The sequence below is a fragment of the Rhamphochromis sp. 'chilingali' genome (genome assembly GCF_963969265.1).
Source record: "Rhamphochromis sp. 'chilingali' genome assembly, chromosome: 5".
In the NCBI taxonomy this organism is placed as follows: domain Eukaryota; kingdom Metazoa; phylum Chordata; class Actinopteri; order Cichliformes; family Cichlidae; genus Rhamphochromis; species Rhamphochromis sp. 'chilingali'.
Window position 1 is genome coordinate 21,332,084 of NC_137932.1, and position 17,565 is coordinate 21,349,648.

The 17,565-nt window shown below is 38.8% G+C and overlaps 2 protein-coding genes across 3 annotated transcripts in view; both read right to left on the reverse strand.

Moving 5' to 3' along the window:
- The window catches only part of igf2r (insulin-like growth factor 2 receptor), a 47,784-nt gene extending 30,641 nt beyond the window's left edge, over positions 1 to 17,143 (reverse strand). For both annotated transcript variants that reach the window (XM_080882638.1, XM_080882637.1), the window contains exons 1-7: positions 16,923 to 17,143; positions 15,037 to 15,176; positions 5,728 to 5,846; positions 2,606 to 2,704; positions 2,006 to 2,138; positions 649 to 760; positions 184 to 292 (exon numbers count right to left, since the gene is read on the reverse strand). In XM_080882638.1, the coding sequence (XP_080738764.1) occupies positions 184 to 292; positions 649 to 760; positions 2,006 to 2,138; positions 2,606 to 2,704; positions 5,728 to 5,846; positions 15,037 to 15,176; positions 16,923 to 17,053 (843 nt within the window). In that variant the 5' untranslated portion in view covers positions 17,054 to 17,143. The remainder of the gene's footprint in view (positions 1 to 183; positions 293 to 648; positions 761 to 2,005; positions 2,139 to 2,605; positions 2,705 to 5,727; positions 5,847 to 15,036; positions 15,177 to 16,922) is intronic.
- Positions 1 to 17,565, reverse strand: part of LOC308397092 (uncharacterized protein) — a gene marked incomplete at both ends in the record, with an annotated part of 535,410 nt that overhangs the window by 462,803 nt on the left and 55,042 nt on the right. The gene's annotated exons all lie outside the window — the stretch shown is intronic.

Here is a 17,565-nt window from a genome sequence, read left to right on the forward strand (position 1 = left end):
GAATGTGAAAATTAAGTAAAGTTAGGGGTTATGGTTCATTCTGCTAGCTGTGCAAAAAAACAAAAATAAAACACCCCCCCTCCCAAAAAAACAACAACAATAATAACAATGATAACAATGAGTATGAATACATTTTAAGCAGTGAAACAAACAATTCATCATGAAGACTGTAGCGTAACCTACCAAATGCCTGCTTGATGGGCATCTGAAGGTGATGTTGACTGCTGGTTTGCTTGATCCACAGATTGCTGGAGGATTTGAGTCGTCACTTAAAGAATACTGCAAACTCAAGCTGGAGAGGAAAAAGTGCAAGAAGTATGAAAAACTACTAAGAAAAGGTCTTCTTTTCATGTTTATTTTTTCATATAACCAGTCGGTGCTGACTTAACCTGTGTTCAAACTTACCAAAGGTTATGTCAACACATACATGTATTTAAAAACATGACTATAGCACATCTGCACATTCTTGACCTTCTGATAATCTTTTATTCCTGCATATACTGCCTCTTAGACTGCCAAGATTAGAATTTAACTTCAAGTTTCAACTCTAAACCTGAAGCACCAGACTTAGAAGACAGCTCCAAAAACAAGCTTCAGGAGAGCCATACCTGCAAACTTCACTGTCATAAACAAACATGAAGAAAGTACCTGTCATCAGTCATTAGCTCTAGCTGCTGGGTAGGAAAACCCATGTTGTATGAGCCATCTTGTGTGACGAGGCAGGCTGCAGAGCCCTCTGTACAGCCTTTGTCTGGAAGGTCTGAGAGACGATTGAGGAGAACATGAGATTTAAAAAAAAGATTCTTAAATTTCTTCTTGTTAGAAAACTAATTCAGTGTGATGACGATATGCAGGACAGCATGTAAACAGTCACAAGTCCCTGCCCCTTTGTTTACAGCTGCTTAACGGGTGTTAAACAGCACTGAGCTTGGTGTTCCTCCGAGCAACATTTTTTCACATCACTACTGGTGTCATTTGGTGAACACAATTCTTTGGTTCACCCTCACCAATGTGTTAGTGTTTTGTTTTTTAACTGAAGCAAACAGCTTGATCTCAGTGGGAAAAAAGAAAAAAAGCCTCAAGAGTATTTTACACCATCTGCTCCGCACCAAACAGCATAAACGTAAAAACAGTGACTATGTCGTGGAAAATTTGGCAACAGTGTGTGCTATGCAATGCAGTGAGCAATGCTGCAACTTTTACACAACAGAACCCAAGCAACCACTCAGTAGGATGCATTGTGATTGGCCTGTTTAGCACTGTCAATTCTGTGAATGTCAGTTTTTAAATTCAACAGTGAGAGACTTAGAATCATCTCTTCAATAGAACTCTGGCCCCAGTGAGAATAATCACCTATGCCTTTGCACACCTTAGCTTATTTGACAACTTATAGTGGGTTAACCACCTTCAAGATAATCAAGGGGACAGCCCTCCCCTATTAGTGGTTAAATACCCGGCAGTCTCCATCAGTCGTCTTAGAACTGAACCGGGCTCTTAATGAGAGAAAAAACATCTTATTAACACCAGAAGTTTTGTCCAGCTGCCTTCTTTTCAAGCCCTCAAAGCCAAACACAGAGCTAAAACCATGTAAATAGTGGAATCTGGAATCCATGTAAATGAAATGACAGAAACATGAAAACTACAAGTAATTATATATTTAATTTTAACACCTTGATTTTTTTTATTTTACATTTAAATTGAAAATTTTAATTTGCAAAAGCACCACTATTGCTTCTATTTCTATTGCTTTCCAGTAATTGCTTTGTTTAACATACAATGTGGCGACGCTATGCAATATTTTATTGTGCCACGTTATAGTAATGACCATCTATAGACCTTCAAGGAATGGACCTAGATTTAGGGAATACATGAAAACAAAGAAGAAGGGCCTTTAAACAGGCTCCCTTTCTGCTCTGTGCACACTTTGGCAATGTAGTGTTCCTCAAAACAAAAAAACCCCTCATTATTACAGAATCCAATCACTTCCTTTCCTTCAAGTACTCACTGAGACTGCGGCAGATGTTGATGTAGAAGTCTATGCTGTCTTCGCCGTCGTCCACTAGATAGCCATCTTTCAGTTTTATCAGAGGACTGAGGTCATGCTTCCTCCCATCAGAGTCAAACACGTAGCAGGGCACCTGGGCAAAGAAGAGCTGGATTAACTCTACAATACAGATGTATTCGTGCACCACTTTATGCTGCATTCACAAAAAAGCCCCCCCTCAACAGTTTTACTATTGTGTTACCACAAACTTTGCACGTGTGTTTATAGCTATCTGATAATACACAACTTAGTAACTGTGATCATGGATATATCATACTCTTTGGTTTATTTTGTTGCTTTTAACATTTTCCTGAACAAATTTATTTCACACATTTTTTCAAATGTTTCCACATTAACAGGATCACTGTCACAACATGTGACCCATTTTCTGCACAGATAAACGCTGTAAACATCTTCGCAGTGATGGAATATGGTTATACAGCTTTCCATTTCCTCTTCAGCTCATTGTGTTTAATCACAGTGAAGATTTCATTCCTTCTTTCTTCTAAATGTAAAAGTCTGTTGAATGAGTCAGCGACCCCATCAGATGCTCCACCGCACCTCTTTATGTGGCTTGAATTTGTCTTTCTTGCAGGCAGCGTAGGTCTTCCACTCAAAGTAATGCACGCACTGAGACACGGTCACAAACTCTGGAGTCCCCTGCAGAACAAAGACAGGAACATGAGTAAGAAAGGTAGTTTCATGTTGACACAGGTGATGAATGCATGCTAAAGTATACGGCACATCATCGTCCATGACATCAAAGATTTAAGCATTTAAGATGCTGAATGTGTCATTGTTTCCATTATCACAGAGAAATACAGAGTATTAACCTTTGTTGTAGTTATATTGTGGGGAGGAACTTCTAAGTAAGTGTTGAGCCTCAAACAAACAACCACAGCCTGCTGCTGCTTCTGGATTTGCTGATGGTTCAGTGCTTCATTCAGAGTTTCTCAAAAACTCTTTGACAGCAGCATTGTTTTTTAAATTCCAGGTATTCTCCACATTTTAGCTGCTGTTTTACAGAGTCAAAAACAACAACATTTTCTCCCATTAATCCCTTTTACTTTACTGTCATAATTGTGTATTCTAATATTACAAATGCTTAAAATTTCAAATGACGACATAAAAGATCAGTGCATGTACAAATAATGCCAGCCTATAGCTGTGTGACATGAGAGCAGATATTCTTAATAGGGCCACCTTAGGCGAGCTGATACCCCCACACAGGCACTGTTTGGTTGGTTCGAAGAAAGGTAAAGAGTTAAAATTGTTGGAGACAATGGATGAATTAACGGGTGTGAACTAAGTATTGGATAAACCAGGATTATTTTGAGCTGTGAATCGTGCAGTGCTACTCTAGCAGTCCTTTTTAGTGGACTGAAAGGACATCTCTGAATGCTTCACAAGACGTCACTCCATTTCACTGATCCTCAAGCCAATGCTGAACATTGCAACCTTAACCTTTATTAAACAGGTAATCCCATTGAGACTCAGCTTCTCATTTACAGGAGAGACCTGTTCAGACAGCAATAAATAACAATAAAAAAAAAAAGTAGTAAAAAAAGAGGTAAAATTAAAAACTTAAAAACTTAAAGACATATATATTGGGCATATGACAGTAAAGGGAAACAGGAACATAATTTGTTTGCTAGAAAATTCCAAAAGTGATTAATAATAAACACATCAAGGATTAACTTCTAGCCCAATAACCTTTATTTATTTTCCTAAATGTACTGATAAAAATAGAGATAGAGGATTTAACTATAACATCTATAACATTACCATTTCGACCGGACTTAAAAAGGAGGGGTAAACTACAACAACAAAGTAAATATAGGAATAACGTTAAAGCGCTCGGTTTTTTAAAACTCTTTTGCAACATGTCTGAAACAAGGCACAGTTCTGTTAAGATAACGTCTACTATAATCTGCATTTTGCTGTCATCACTTCTTTTCAGCATTTAGTGATTTGCCCTAAAAATTGTGGAAGCCACTTTTATTTCTCCCCGTCGTACACTCTGAAACAGAAAACTCCTCTTTGTTTCTCGACAGGAAATGATACTTCAACCCACCACTCACCCACCCCATCAAAACCACAGATACACACAACGCAGCGAGCAGGATCACGCTATGAGGTATCAGTCATTATTCTACATCATTTCCAGTCACAGATTCACTGACAAGCAGCGACAGGAATCCAACAATCATCATCTTAGAGTTGTTACGTTTCGTTTTAGCAAAAGCGACTTCCAAATGTTTGTTTCACTTTCAATCAATTAACTTAGTGTTTTAGTTTTTTGTCTTTTGCACATTTCTCCACACAGACACAAATACCTGATGAAACAACAGAGCGCCATTTAACTTCCTGTGTTGAAAAACAGGATGTTTAATACTTTGTATCCAAAAGACATCGAAAGTGTCAGCAAAAACACGCAATAAACTTGACCTTCTGTGCATCTTAATTTTAGAATAAATAAGGTAATTAACCTCAAATTCATTTGTGGATTGTACTTGTCTTCCTGTTATAAACTTAACATATTTCTAAAGTCTGTTTGAATAGGTGAGCTGCACTGTTTGTAAAATACAGATAATCTTCCAAAACATTTTTCCCTCTCTCTGTGTCAACTGACAAAATCTGCCTTTAGGAACAATTACGTAAAATCAAATATCACAATATCACAAATGTCCTACCTCCTCTAATGGATTACCCATCATTTGTGCAAGCACTCTGCACAGCAGCAACCTTTGGGGGCTAAATAATGATGTCAATGTCAAGTGCTAACTCCACAGACTCCCCTGCTGAAAGCCCTTGAACATATGAGCTGAAAATGACATGTGTAAAACCTGATTCAAATACAGAGTCTGGACAGATCATTTCCACTTGCCACCTTCCTATGCATCACACAGCTATTAAAGATTAATGTTATGTTTTACTAATGATGTTTGGATTAAAAGAGCAACAACAGAATGCCAACACACAATGTCTTTTGATCCATCCATCCATGTATTTAGCTTACTTGTATGTTATTTCCATGCACTAATCAGCATTGTGTATGGAAGTGTATGGATAAACTCTGCACACCAAGCTAGTGTTATAGCTAAAACTTAACACTCAACTTGTCCAAATATGGTGAATTCTCTCTCCTAAAAAAGGAGCATGTGCCAAGGTGGCAGTGTGATTAGCAATGCATGGTTGCATGTAGCTTTCCTTACACAGGGAGCTCTGCTTTCTCCCTTCATCGTTCATAAAGGTTAAAAAGAGAGCGAGAGATGAAAAAAGAAAAGGTGTCCATAAAGATGAAGCCAAGGCTTCAAAATAGTAGTTCACATGCTAATTGGTGGACACCATGATTCATGCTGCAAGTAAGATTTATTATTCAGAACCTGTTTACTATGCCATGCTTCCATTCTGACCCATGTATATAACACACAATGTGACTAAACTATGTCAAAAGTTTACATCTAATGTTACTGCAGCACATCAGTGGCTGAACGATTGCAGAGACTGCTGCTGCACAACACGTCAGCACACACCAGGTGTTAGTGGACAAAGGAAATTCATGTAGAACATCGAACAGTTAGTTTGATATTTTCTGTGCATTCCCATTAACGCAGCTATTGAACAACAGGTAATCATCCATCTAAGAATATTTGGTATATTCTTCTGATTGTCAGTCTTACCATGGTTTTCCCACACTGGAAGCTGATGCTGGTCTGAATCTTGTTGTTGCTTCCAGGACAAGTTTGCGTGCTGTTGAAATCCAGCACAGTGTCAGAGAGCTTCTGCAGCGAAAGGTCACCTGTACATTTGGCAAAGACAAAGAAAACAGTCATTACAAAATAATAACATGCATGTAAAGAGTTAAATGACTGAAAATCATTAAACCCTAAATTGCATAATATAACAACAGGTCAGAGAAACCTTGAAGTGGTGATTCATTTTAACATCAGAAATGGTAGCTTTCCTTTAGATCAATGTAAATTCATTTAACTTGATGTGGACAGATCACATAGATCACTGAGCTTGCCAGCACGAAAACATTTATCTAATAAAAGGTATGACAAAGATCGTTCAGTTGGTACAACAAACATACATACACAGGCTCTCGTTCTCAGACCATTCATCCCAAACAGTCACTGAGACAGTTTGGCAGAATAATGTTGTTGCCCTCCAACATCCACTGACCCAGCAGGTCAATGTAAACTCTGCATCGCATTTCCAAATCACCAGACGGCTCTGTACCTTAACATTTTGACCCTGGTGTCTGTACACTGTCATTAATCATTTCAAAGCACTACAAAACAGAAAACTGGCAGCAGTGGGAAGTCTTGTGCATGTTAAGAATTTGACTTGATTTAAGACTCAGCCTGTTAAATAAACTCACCGCAAGTCAGGCAGACGAAAAGCTAAGATAATAAAATGTTACAAGCTGAAAAATGCTGTGTAGCTTCAAAAAACAAATCTGGATCAAACATCCAAAGACCTCAGTGATGAGCTGTGTGTGTTTAATTGATCATTTGAGTTTAGGGCAATCAATCTAATTTTGAAAATTTAGCAACACTTGTAGCTTCCATCGATTACTAAAATAAAACAATCAAGATATAATGCTTATTGATCCTCATTTTTGCCTTCCGGGACTTCTGTTTCCTTTACTTCCTCTGGTTTAATTAGTTGTTTTACACTTTTTTATTGGTTTAGTTTAGCTGGTTTACAGGTTTTCATTAGATGCGACATATTAAAGCGTGATCTCTGAACGCTCTGATAAGACTACTATCACGAGAACACAATAAAGGAGTGTAACTAAACAACCATGTGACCTACTAACACTGACAGCTACTGCAGGTCTTCAAACTACTGAACTTGGCTGAAACACGGCTCACGTCCCTGCCTGTAATATTCAGTTACAGTGGTCATCTGTTGTTCTTTAGCAGCTGGCACAACATAGATAAGAAGCAATGAAATTCAGTATGCAGCATGTATGGATTTAACAGAAATGTATCTACATAATTTGATTAGATGAGCTCAGATGCTGCTTAGAAGCTGGCTGTAAGAAAATTAATGTTCACATATTTTGAAAAGCAACAAAATTAGCAATGCTTTCTCCTTGTAGTTTACTGTAATAAACAGATTTATTTATTTTTATTATTTGTCCACGGTCTACCTCTCTGCAAAGTATCAGGAAATTTCTCTTGGCAGTCTTTTAGATGACATTGAACACATAGAAGCTGAAAGCCTTGCAAACACAATAGTAAAAGACAGTGAAACCCTAGGATCAGCCTAAGAGCTACTTTCCTCTTATAGAGTGGAGGAAGCGTTCATTGCTCCAAAGATTTTGACTTCAGGAAGTACAGGAGACGAGAATGTCAAAGTGTGTGAGAGAACAGTGTGTGGTTTCTGAGCACAGTCACTAGACAGCATGGATAAAGGCTCGAGCAGGCAGTAAACAGCACAAGAGAGAAGGAGGGGGAGAGGAAGCCTGAGTCATGTCTGTGTTAGTCAGCGTGAATGCCTGATGATGTGTTCCCGGGTCATGTGATAAATCAGCTGATGTGACTGAACTTCAGCTCAGCTGATCAGCACTTCATGTTGTCCATGCTTGTCTTTTTTCACTTTACACGTGGGCGCTTCCTCATAAGAAAAATAACTAAAGCTTAATGAAGACAATCTAATGAAATAAGCTGGAAATGCAGGCCACAGATGCACTCAGGAGTCAGACGAGCAGTACCATACACCACTTTGTCACCAGAGGAAGGTCATGACCTCAAGCTGCAGGATAAGTTGTTGTTGTGGGACTGAAATAAATCTGTCTGGCAGCCAGACAAAAAACAAAGGCAGGGATATAACTGAGGTTGAGAAAAATCCTCAAACAATCACCGCGAGCTTATGTCATCATATCAGCGACAGTGGCTATAAAGATGCGATTTATTAAATAAATATCTCTTTAAATATTTCAGTGAAAAGAACTGGTTTTAAATACCATGTGTTAATTAACCCTTTATTAAAGGTGCAAATGCAACACAAACGTGTCTGTTAATGAACGATGATGGAAGCAGCACATTGGTCACCTGGTCCAAACAAACCCTTTTATTAGTGGTTTCTAAACAGTTGGGCATTCCTCCTCCCAGACGGCCCAATGCTTTGGGCTGTTTGCACTCACAGGGAGAGAAAAAAAAATGTGGAGCACAACCAAAGCTGAATGAATCTGATTGATGTGGGAACAATAAAGAAGAAAGAGAGCATTCACGCCTGTTTGCAAGATTCATTGAGATGGCATAAACAGCAGTTTATGCCATCTCAATCCTCTCATCAATTAGAGGATTTTTAAGAAGGAAAGAAGTGACACTCGTCAAACATGAAGTGAGGATATTAAGACAAAACACATCTTGTCTGAGATTTACTTTCACATATCTGCTGAGTTACAGCCTGCGGCAGCAGCTCCCATTGCTTTTTTTTATAACTTTACTTCCTGATGAAGTTAAAACTAATTGCTTATTGTTTTTTATACAAAGGTGAAATGGAAATCCTTTGTTTTGTAAGTCATATAAAAGTTGAGTATTAGGAGTATGCTTATGCTAATTTTTTCCTCATGTTCTTGGCAATGGAGTCTCTTTACTATTCCCCGAAGAGCTACTCAGCCAATGACGGGGTTTCGATGCTAGACAAGTTTCAGTGATCATCATGGGGAATATGAGGCATCTCTCAGGGTGCTTATTAAGCCTTAAACAGCACCGTGAGTCCAGTTTGATGCATTTTGTTGAGCATTGCAAAGAGGCAATGCTACACTCATACAGTGTAACGAAACATGGCTTCGGGGCTTCTCCGGTGGACTGGGACATTAATCTGAGCGGTAAGAAGGAATGTGGCAAGACTGCACTAGCTGTGATTGAAACGTGGTGCCATCCTGGATATGTTACTGCAAAGAAACATTTGTGGCCTGAATACTGAAGCTGAAGAAATGCATCCATGTGACTCGCTGAGGGAATTTGTCATTGCTGCTGCTGCTGTTTGAATCAACACACCGTTTGGATTCCTCTGTCAGCTGATGCAAGGCTCATCCCAACAACTGTGGCTGTGTGAATGGATGAGGATAATAAATGGGTCCAGATGGTCCTCAACACCACTTAATGACCATACAACTGAACACTCTCTCCAAAATCTTAGTCGCAGATACAGGAAATCGTTACCACCTCAGCCTGTAATATTTACATTCATTTTAGATTCAAGCTTTTGTATCATATTAGATTTTGAGATCTTCACTTTTTCTACAACTTCACAATTTTTAAGATAAATTGTCTCATCTCACATCATCGTTATCATCTTGAATCAAAATAGCTGATGTGTTGGGCCAGAAAACAGAAAACAAATTCAACTCCTTGAGCTTGACTTTGGAATCAATTCTAAGGAGTACCAAACCATTTTCCCCCTCTCAACAGAAGGACAGAATGAATACTTCTTGGACTGTAAAAGGAACAATAGACTTGTTCTGTAAACAGGAAAAAAAAGTAACGGAGTGGAGTAGAACAGAAAAGCAAAGCAGACCAGAGCATAACACAGACAATGGTCGACAAGGTCTGTGATGAATTCTAGTGGCTCATGATTTACTCTGGTGAAGTGTTTTATTTTGGCCAAGAACTACTCTAAACAAACATATTTAGTTCATTATCAAGTAATAGAAAAAAAGAAAGTCAAATTCTGGCATTTTAAAAGACTAAAAACATTTTTAGCTAAAAAGAGGTGTTGTTCTGCTAAATGTCTACTTTATGAGATCTAATAGTTCTCATAACACTTCTTTTTGTTTTGATTTATCACCTTACAAGTTCTGAGAGCCCAACGTCACTTTTTAAATGGTTAGAAGAACCAACAAAGAACCACATTTAAAAGACCTGACAGGCACTTTTGGTTAATAAAGCCATCAATCATCAGATTGATTCCAAAGTAATTCTTATTTGACTAGTTTATAGATTTGATGTCTTCATTTGATTACACCAGTTCTATTTAACTTAATTAATTTTGCAGGTCCTGAGACAAAGCGTTTTCTTTGTTTCCAAAAACAAACCATGACAGAAAAAGTTGGAGAGCCACTCGCTCGGCTGAATTGCAAAAAGACGATGGACCCCTCAAACAATTTGGGGGACGATGAATAAAGACACTGAGACACAAGAGGCCTTTAAAGACAGATGCTGTTTGTGGATGTTGCTGACACACAGCATCGGCAGCATCAGCAGACCGATCAGCACAGAGACGGGATCTCTGATGAAGCTCTGAAAGACAATTAGCACTGTAACCCCTGCTGTCAGCAACAACACTGAAATTTTCCAAAAGAAAAACAGTACTAATGTTCTCACTTGTCATCCTACGAAACAGGAAAGTGCAATAATATATGCACCTTCTAAACCAAATAAGGTCTCTCTTCCAAAAGTATTAAAAATTTATACTCAAAATTATGTAATTATGAGCCTTTTTTCTTTTTTAATACTTTGACACGATCAACAGAAAAGTAATTATTATACGTGATTTGAATATATTCAAACACAATACTGCACATTTTAAAGAGCATTTATAAACCGTTTTGTGACATCTTGTAGGGAAAAAATGAAATGAAAATGAAAAATGAAAATGAATGAAATGAAAAAAAAAAAAGATTGAAAGGAAAATCCAAAGTATATTCAAGCATGTTGTGATTTCATTTTGGGGGGGGGGGGGGGTTGTGGTCTTCAAAAACTAAAAATAAATCTGAAATTAACTTTCTCCATCAGTGCTCCTGCGACAATAGAGGCAACACCATGCAGAATACGCTGTAGCTGCCCGTTTATGCATTAATTTATTCGCTTCACAGCGTGATGAACTATTGCATTTTCAGTTTATGGAAGTTAAATGTCACAGATGAGCAAACGGCACTATGTGAAAGGAGGGTTTCATTCTGGCATTTTAATATGTAAACAGTATTTAACCTTTGGCGTTGCTCTGTTTGATAGCGTCCTCTCGTGTCCCTCTTATCTAATTTTTTTAAACAGACTCATATATTCTTACAAAGTGCAGGCTTTGACTGTACTGCAGATGGATCATGAGACATTATTAGCAATAAGTAGACTTTCATAACTACTTTTAACATTCAAGTTTAATTAACATGAAATGTTGACATTTAAAATTGAAGCAGAATGAAAAAAGTAATAATTATAATAATTTCTCCACTTTCAAGTATTTTTTGTTCCTGAACTTTTCTTACATCTTTCATTAGCAGTGAAATGGCACAGTGCTGAGGCTAGAAGTAAAGTGATGGAAACCATTAAATCTTTAGAGGATCGAAGGGAATCAGTGAAGTTTCTGTAACGATTGTTTAGTGACTAAATGTTTAGGTAGGCCACAGCAAGTTTTCAGACTTTGAAATGAGCCACTGCAGTCTCACATTTGGGAACAGCTGGCATCAACATTACAATGACACCGACAATAAATAATAATAAATCATAAGCACATTAACAGGCTACCTACAGTGGGGCAAAAAAGTATTTAGTCAGCCACCGATTGTGCAAGTTCCCCCACTTAAAATGATGACAGAGGTCAGTAATTTGCACCAGAGGTACACTTCAACTGTGAGAGACAGAATGTGAAAAAAAAATCCATGAATCCACATGGTAGGATTTGTAAAGAATTTATTCGTAAATCAGGGTGGAAAATAAGTATTTGGTCACCTCAAACAAGGAAAATCTCTGGCTCTCACAGACCTGTAACTTCTTCTGTAAGAAGCTTTTCTGTCCCCCACTCGTTACCTGTATGAATGACACCTGTTTGAACTCATCATCTGTATAAAAGACACCTGTCCACAGCCTCAAACAGTCAGACTCCAAACTCCGCCATGGCCAAGACCAAAGAGCTCTCGAAGGACACCAGGAAAAGTATTGTAGACCTGCACCAGACTGGGAAGAGTGAATCTACAATAGGCAAGCAGCTTGGTGTGAAAAAATCAACTGTGGGAGCAATCATCAGAAAATGGAAGACATACAAGACCGCTGATAATCTCCCTCGATCTGGGGCTCCACGCAAGATCTCATCCCGTGGGGTCAAAATGATCATGAGAACGGTGAGCAAAGATCCCAGAACCACACGGGGGGACCTGGTGAATGACCTGCAGAGAGCTGGGACCAAAGTAACAAAGGTCACCATCAGTAACACACTACAACGGCAGGGAATCAAATCCCGCAGTGCCAGACGTGTTCCGCTGCTGAAGCCAGTGCATGTCCAGGCCCGTCTGAAGTTTGCCAGAGAGCACATGGATGATACAGCAGAGGATTGGGAGAATGTCATGTGGTCAGATGAAACCAAAGTAGAACTTTTTGGTATAAACTCAACTCGTCGTGTTTGGAGGAAGAAGAATACTGAGTTGCATCCCAAGAACACCATACCTACTGTGAACCATGGGGGTGGAAACATCATGCTATGGGGCTGTTTTTCTGCCAAGGGGACAGGACGACTGATCCGTGTTAAGGACAGAATGAATGGGGCCATGTATCGTGAGATTTTGAGCCAAAACCTCCTTCCATCAGTGAGAACTCTGAAGATGAAACGAGGCTGGGTCTTCCAACATGACAATGATCCAAAACACACCGCCCGGGCAACAAAGGAGTGGCTCCGTAAGGAGCATTTGAAAGTCCTGGAGTGGCCTAGCCAGTCTCCAGACCTCAACCCCATAGAAAATCTGTGGCGGGAGTTGAAAGTCCGTGTTGCTCGGCGACAGCCCCAAAACATCACTGCTCTCGAGAAGATCTGCATGGAGGAATGGGCCAAAATACCAGCTACTGTGTGTGCAAACCTGGTAAAGACCTATAGTAAACGTTTGACCTCTGTTATTGCCAACAAAGGTTATGTTACAAAGTATTGAGTTGTATTTTTGTCATTGACCAAATACTTATTTTCCACCCTGATTTACGAATAAATTCTTTACAAATCCTACCATGTGGATTCATGGATTTTTTTTCACATTCTGTCTCTCACAGTTGAAGTGTACCTCTGGTGCAAATTACTGACCTCTGTCATCATTTTAGGTGGGGGAACTTGCACAATCAGTGGCTGACTAAATACTTTTTTGCCCCACTGTATATAGGCAAGCTGTAGTTAGCAAATAATTTGTATGAGGAAAAGTTTTTTAAATAAGTACATAAATAAAACACTTTCCTTCCCTCTGACTTTTCACAATTTTGACCCTGTAAAGACACATGTTATATTAGGATTCTAGACCAAAAAAACAAAACAAAGATCAGTTCTACAGAAGACACACTTTTCTCTACAAAACATTTGCCTTTTAGCAGGACTTCAAGGTTCAAGACAAAGTCCAGTTTCATGCGTCATTCAGACACAAAATGAAGAGTGCACATATTACCAAATTGTGCGTAAAATATAATATTTAGCATCCACAGGATGTACACGTTTTCAACACATCCCCATTAACGATCTGTAAAGCACTCTGCCGTGTGACTGTCATGAGACACAGCTAACAGCATGCTTGCAAACAGACCAAAATGATTGTAAGATAAAATCCTTTTTACAGCAATAAGATGCTTGAATGTGCACAGGACACCAACTAATGAGGATTTTCAGTCAGCAGTAACCTGTTTGTTTTTCCATACAAGCCTAAAGCTAACGCCTAAAACTCAACTCTCAAATTAGCAGGAATTAGATTAACTCATTTCCTTTAACTCTTAGCCAAACACACACACGCGCGCTATCACTGGCCACACAATAAACATCGCTCTCAGAACAGCGAAAGTTACTTAACGTAGCGTCTTGCTGTAGTACTATCATGGAAATTGCACTGTATTCACGCTGAAGACAACATACTGAGTTTCTATATTACTAGCACTATACTACTATAATGAGCCATCTGGATGCTGCCATGCCTGGCTGATTTGTGATTCAAGACGCTGTCCTACTGACATCAATTCAGTGCTGTTTATATAGAGCCAAATAATAAGATCAGTCATCCCAGGGCACTTTACACTATTGTTGAAAGGATCCCAAATAAAACCAGACCAGTGGTGGGCGGATGTCTGTCTCAGTAGGTTGTAGTGAGAACAGTCTGACTCAAGAAGTAGACTGTTTGTGTTAGCTTTCTACTACATGAAGCATCTTCCACCCTTTTTGCTGTTGAGAGTTTTCAAAATCCTTTGGACAAAAACCTCAAAGCCAACAGCCATCAAGCTGTATACCCAACCTAACGGCACTAAAAAGCATCTTTACGGTCTATCCGTATATATAGGGAATAACTTCTCCATTTGGATCTTCTTAAAGCTTTAAAGCCATGGCTGCTGTGGCTGACAGGTGTCCTGATACATGCACGTAGGTCTCATCTTCTCTACTTTAAATTAGTTAACTGCATCGCTCCAGCACATTTGTGCTTCTAGGGGCATTTCTGGAGCATATCTTAATGTATGGTAGAGGTCATCCATTTTTTTGATGAGCAACATATGCAGGATTATGCATTTCAGGCTTTAAATCAGCATCTCTCATCCACTTTCAATGGGGATGACATCGTGCATCACCCAAACTGAATTGTGAATTTGTTGTTTTGCTTAGTTTGCAGTGTTTGGCATGAAAAACTTTTCAAGTGCCAGCTAATCAGCTAAAGTCATGAAAATAACCCGAGAGAGTGAGATGACTGCCTGTCCATTCAACAAGAAAATCAAAGAGAAGTTGATCGCTGTGGTTAGTCTGCTGTGTATGTAGAAAGTTAGTAACACGAAGCCAGCCTGCTATGATGATTGTGTTTTGTATGGATACTAATACTGGATCTCAGGCTTAAGATGATAGTGACAGGTTTAAAAAACAAAACAAAACACTGAACTGAGCATTTTACCCCCTGCACCAGAATCATGATTTGTGCAGAACAGTCATTCTTCAGCATGATGGGACAGCAAGAGGAGGAACAGCTAACAAACAGTGGGCAGGTTGGTGGGCACTATAACCCACATAAAGAACAAGGCAGACAGAAAACTCACCAACAGACTGCTCTTTGTTGGTTGTGAGGTTTCGTAAACACATGGCAGTGTCAGCTCCACAGCTGGTTGGTGGTGAAGAGTCACAGAGCTTTAGTGTATATCTCACTTTATTATCTTGATCTATTGCCTCCCATTTATATCTGCAAGACAAGGAATAGAAGACAATAAGCAAATAGATACCCAGGAAATGAGCTTGTTGGCCCCGACCCCACAAAATTACAGTCTGGGACAACAAATGACTATAATTTCCACTGCTACTATAAAGATAAGTCATTGTTTTGGGCTGTAAATTTTTTTGAAAATTGTTAAAATAGTTACAATGAACAAATGGGAAATGAATCTTTAAAAATTTATACTGTGACTCGTGTTTTTACTTATTTCTCCTATAAAATAAATCACACGCATCTGTATAGCAAAAACACACTGACATATAAATGACAGTTTAAAATATCTAGTGGTTCACAGAAGTACAGCATTTATGTAAAAATTATGGTTCGTGCTTTGCAAATGTACGTTTTTCAGCTTTTTCCATCACGCAACCTTTGAGGAAATTTGAAGCTTGGACTTCTGATTTGACAAAACAAGAAATACAAACGTGCCTTCGAGTTTTAAATGATCTTCTTCTAAATTTACCACTTCAATCCTTGGCAGAAAATAACTGATGCCTTTCTCTAAATACCTAAAACTTAAATTTAAGGCATTCTTTTCTTTAACAAACAAATGTAACAATAACAATAAACAAAATGGACTAATCTGAGTTAAGTGAGATTAAACCAACTGGGATTAAAAACAGATAAGAAAGGAGGAGGTCATAAAATAATTTTTAAAAGCCCCATTCTTCCATTTCAGTGAGTGTGGAAAACACATGTGCAAGTCTTACACACACACACACACACACACACACACGGTTTCACTTCTGATTTTTAACTAATATTGAAGTAATCTTTTTATGACACAGAAGTGAGGACAGTATTTAATGGTTGTATACTAAAAATTCCAACAGTTCAGAAATGCTCTTGTCATTTTCACTTTTATTAAAATATGAATTGATCATTAGCATCATTATTTCCCCCCTGTTGGGTATAACGTGATATGGTATTGTGTGATATTATGTTTTTCCTAATAAAACAGGTGCTGTAAAACCTAAAAAATACACAAATACACCGTGTTCTCTGAACGTAAGGAGTAATCCCACACATCAATACGGATATTGACCTAAACCAGACTGTAAAGGAACAGACGAGGAACAGAAACTAAGGGAGAAGTTAACTGTAAGCCATGTGTGTTTCTAACCAAGGTCCTCGGAAGCTGCCAAATCGAGGAAGTAATATTAACCCAGGCTGAACCTAAGCGTTGAGTCACCGGGTTATCATTTGCACTTTATTGCTGAGTCAATATTTGAACAGCAGCTACTGAGACAACGCTGACTTTATTTTAACTCCCATATTTATGTTGTTATTCTCTTCCGGTGCGTTTATTTATATAAATACGCCGCTGCTCTGTGAGAAAAACGCAATGTTGTTAAGGTTTAACATTCCCCAATTAAGCACGGCAGTTTTGTGCACGTTTCGGCATTTATAGCTAAGCTTCACTTATTTCCTCGATGAACAAGAAAAACTAACTAGCATCGACGGTATGTGAGTTTCAGGGGTAGTCTGATTCAGCTGTACTGGTTTGCTAGCTGAATCAAACTTATTTAGGCTGTTTGCTAAATAAGAAATAAAACTACCTATGACTGGAAATAAGCATTAGTAGACATATTTCTCAATTCAGTTTATTTAGACGATGTGTGTACACGAGAGGACAACGGCTGCACCTTTAACGCTGTTAATCTGTCAGCAGCTGCAGTGTTTGTACCCCCAGAAGGTGTGTATGTGTGTTGTTACCTGCAGAGGTCCTGGTACCACGGGCTGTTGTTCTCCGTCGTTCCGGACCGAACCAACAAACAGCCTAGAAAGGCCGCGAACCACAGAGCCAGCTTCAGAGGCTCGAAGCGAGAACATTTATACCCAAACATGATGGTTACTGTACCGGGTAACGTCTGTGGAGCCTAACTAAGACGACATGATACAGCAGAGTGTCTCTGCTCCTCACCAAATCAGTAGGAAGTGACTTCATCACATGACAGGACATCACATGACTCTCATGATGTTGACTGAAGGGGCGTTCGCTGTCTGTGAGAAAAATCTGACATCTGAAAACGCGTGAAAAAGTGTCAAGTGTCAAGTGTGACGTAAGTAATAGCCAGGGGTAATAAAACAATTTTGCCTACTTCTTCACAACAGGTGGCCACAGAAGGAATTTGTGTCTCCTCCCGGATATCTGCTGCTTGTTAGGTAAACATGCAAGCCAATACACAAGCGAACCATTAGGAAAGGTTACAAATGAAAAAAACAAAAAAAAACAAACCACACACCAAACAAATCAAACAAACCAACAAACAATAGAAACAAAAGCAATGTGTCAAACAGAAAAGGACAAACAAAATAACGAGAAAATGATCATACGTGAGGACATATAGCAAGAAAG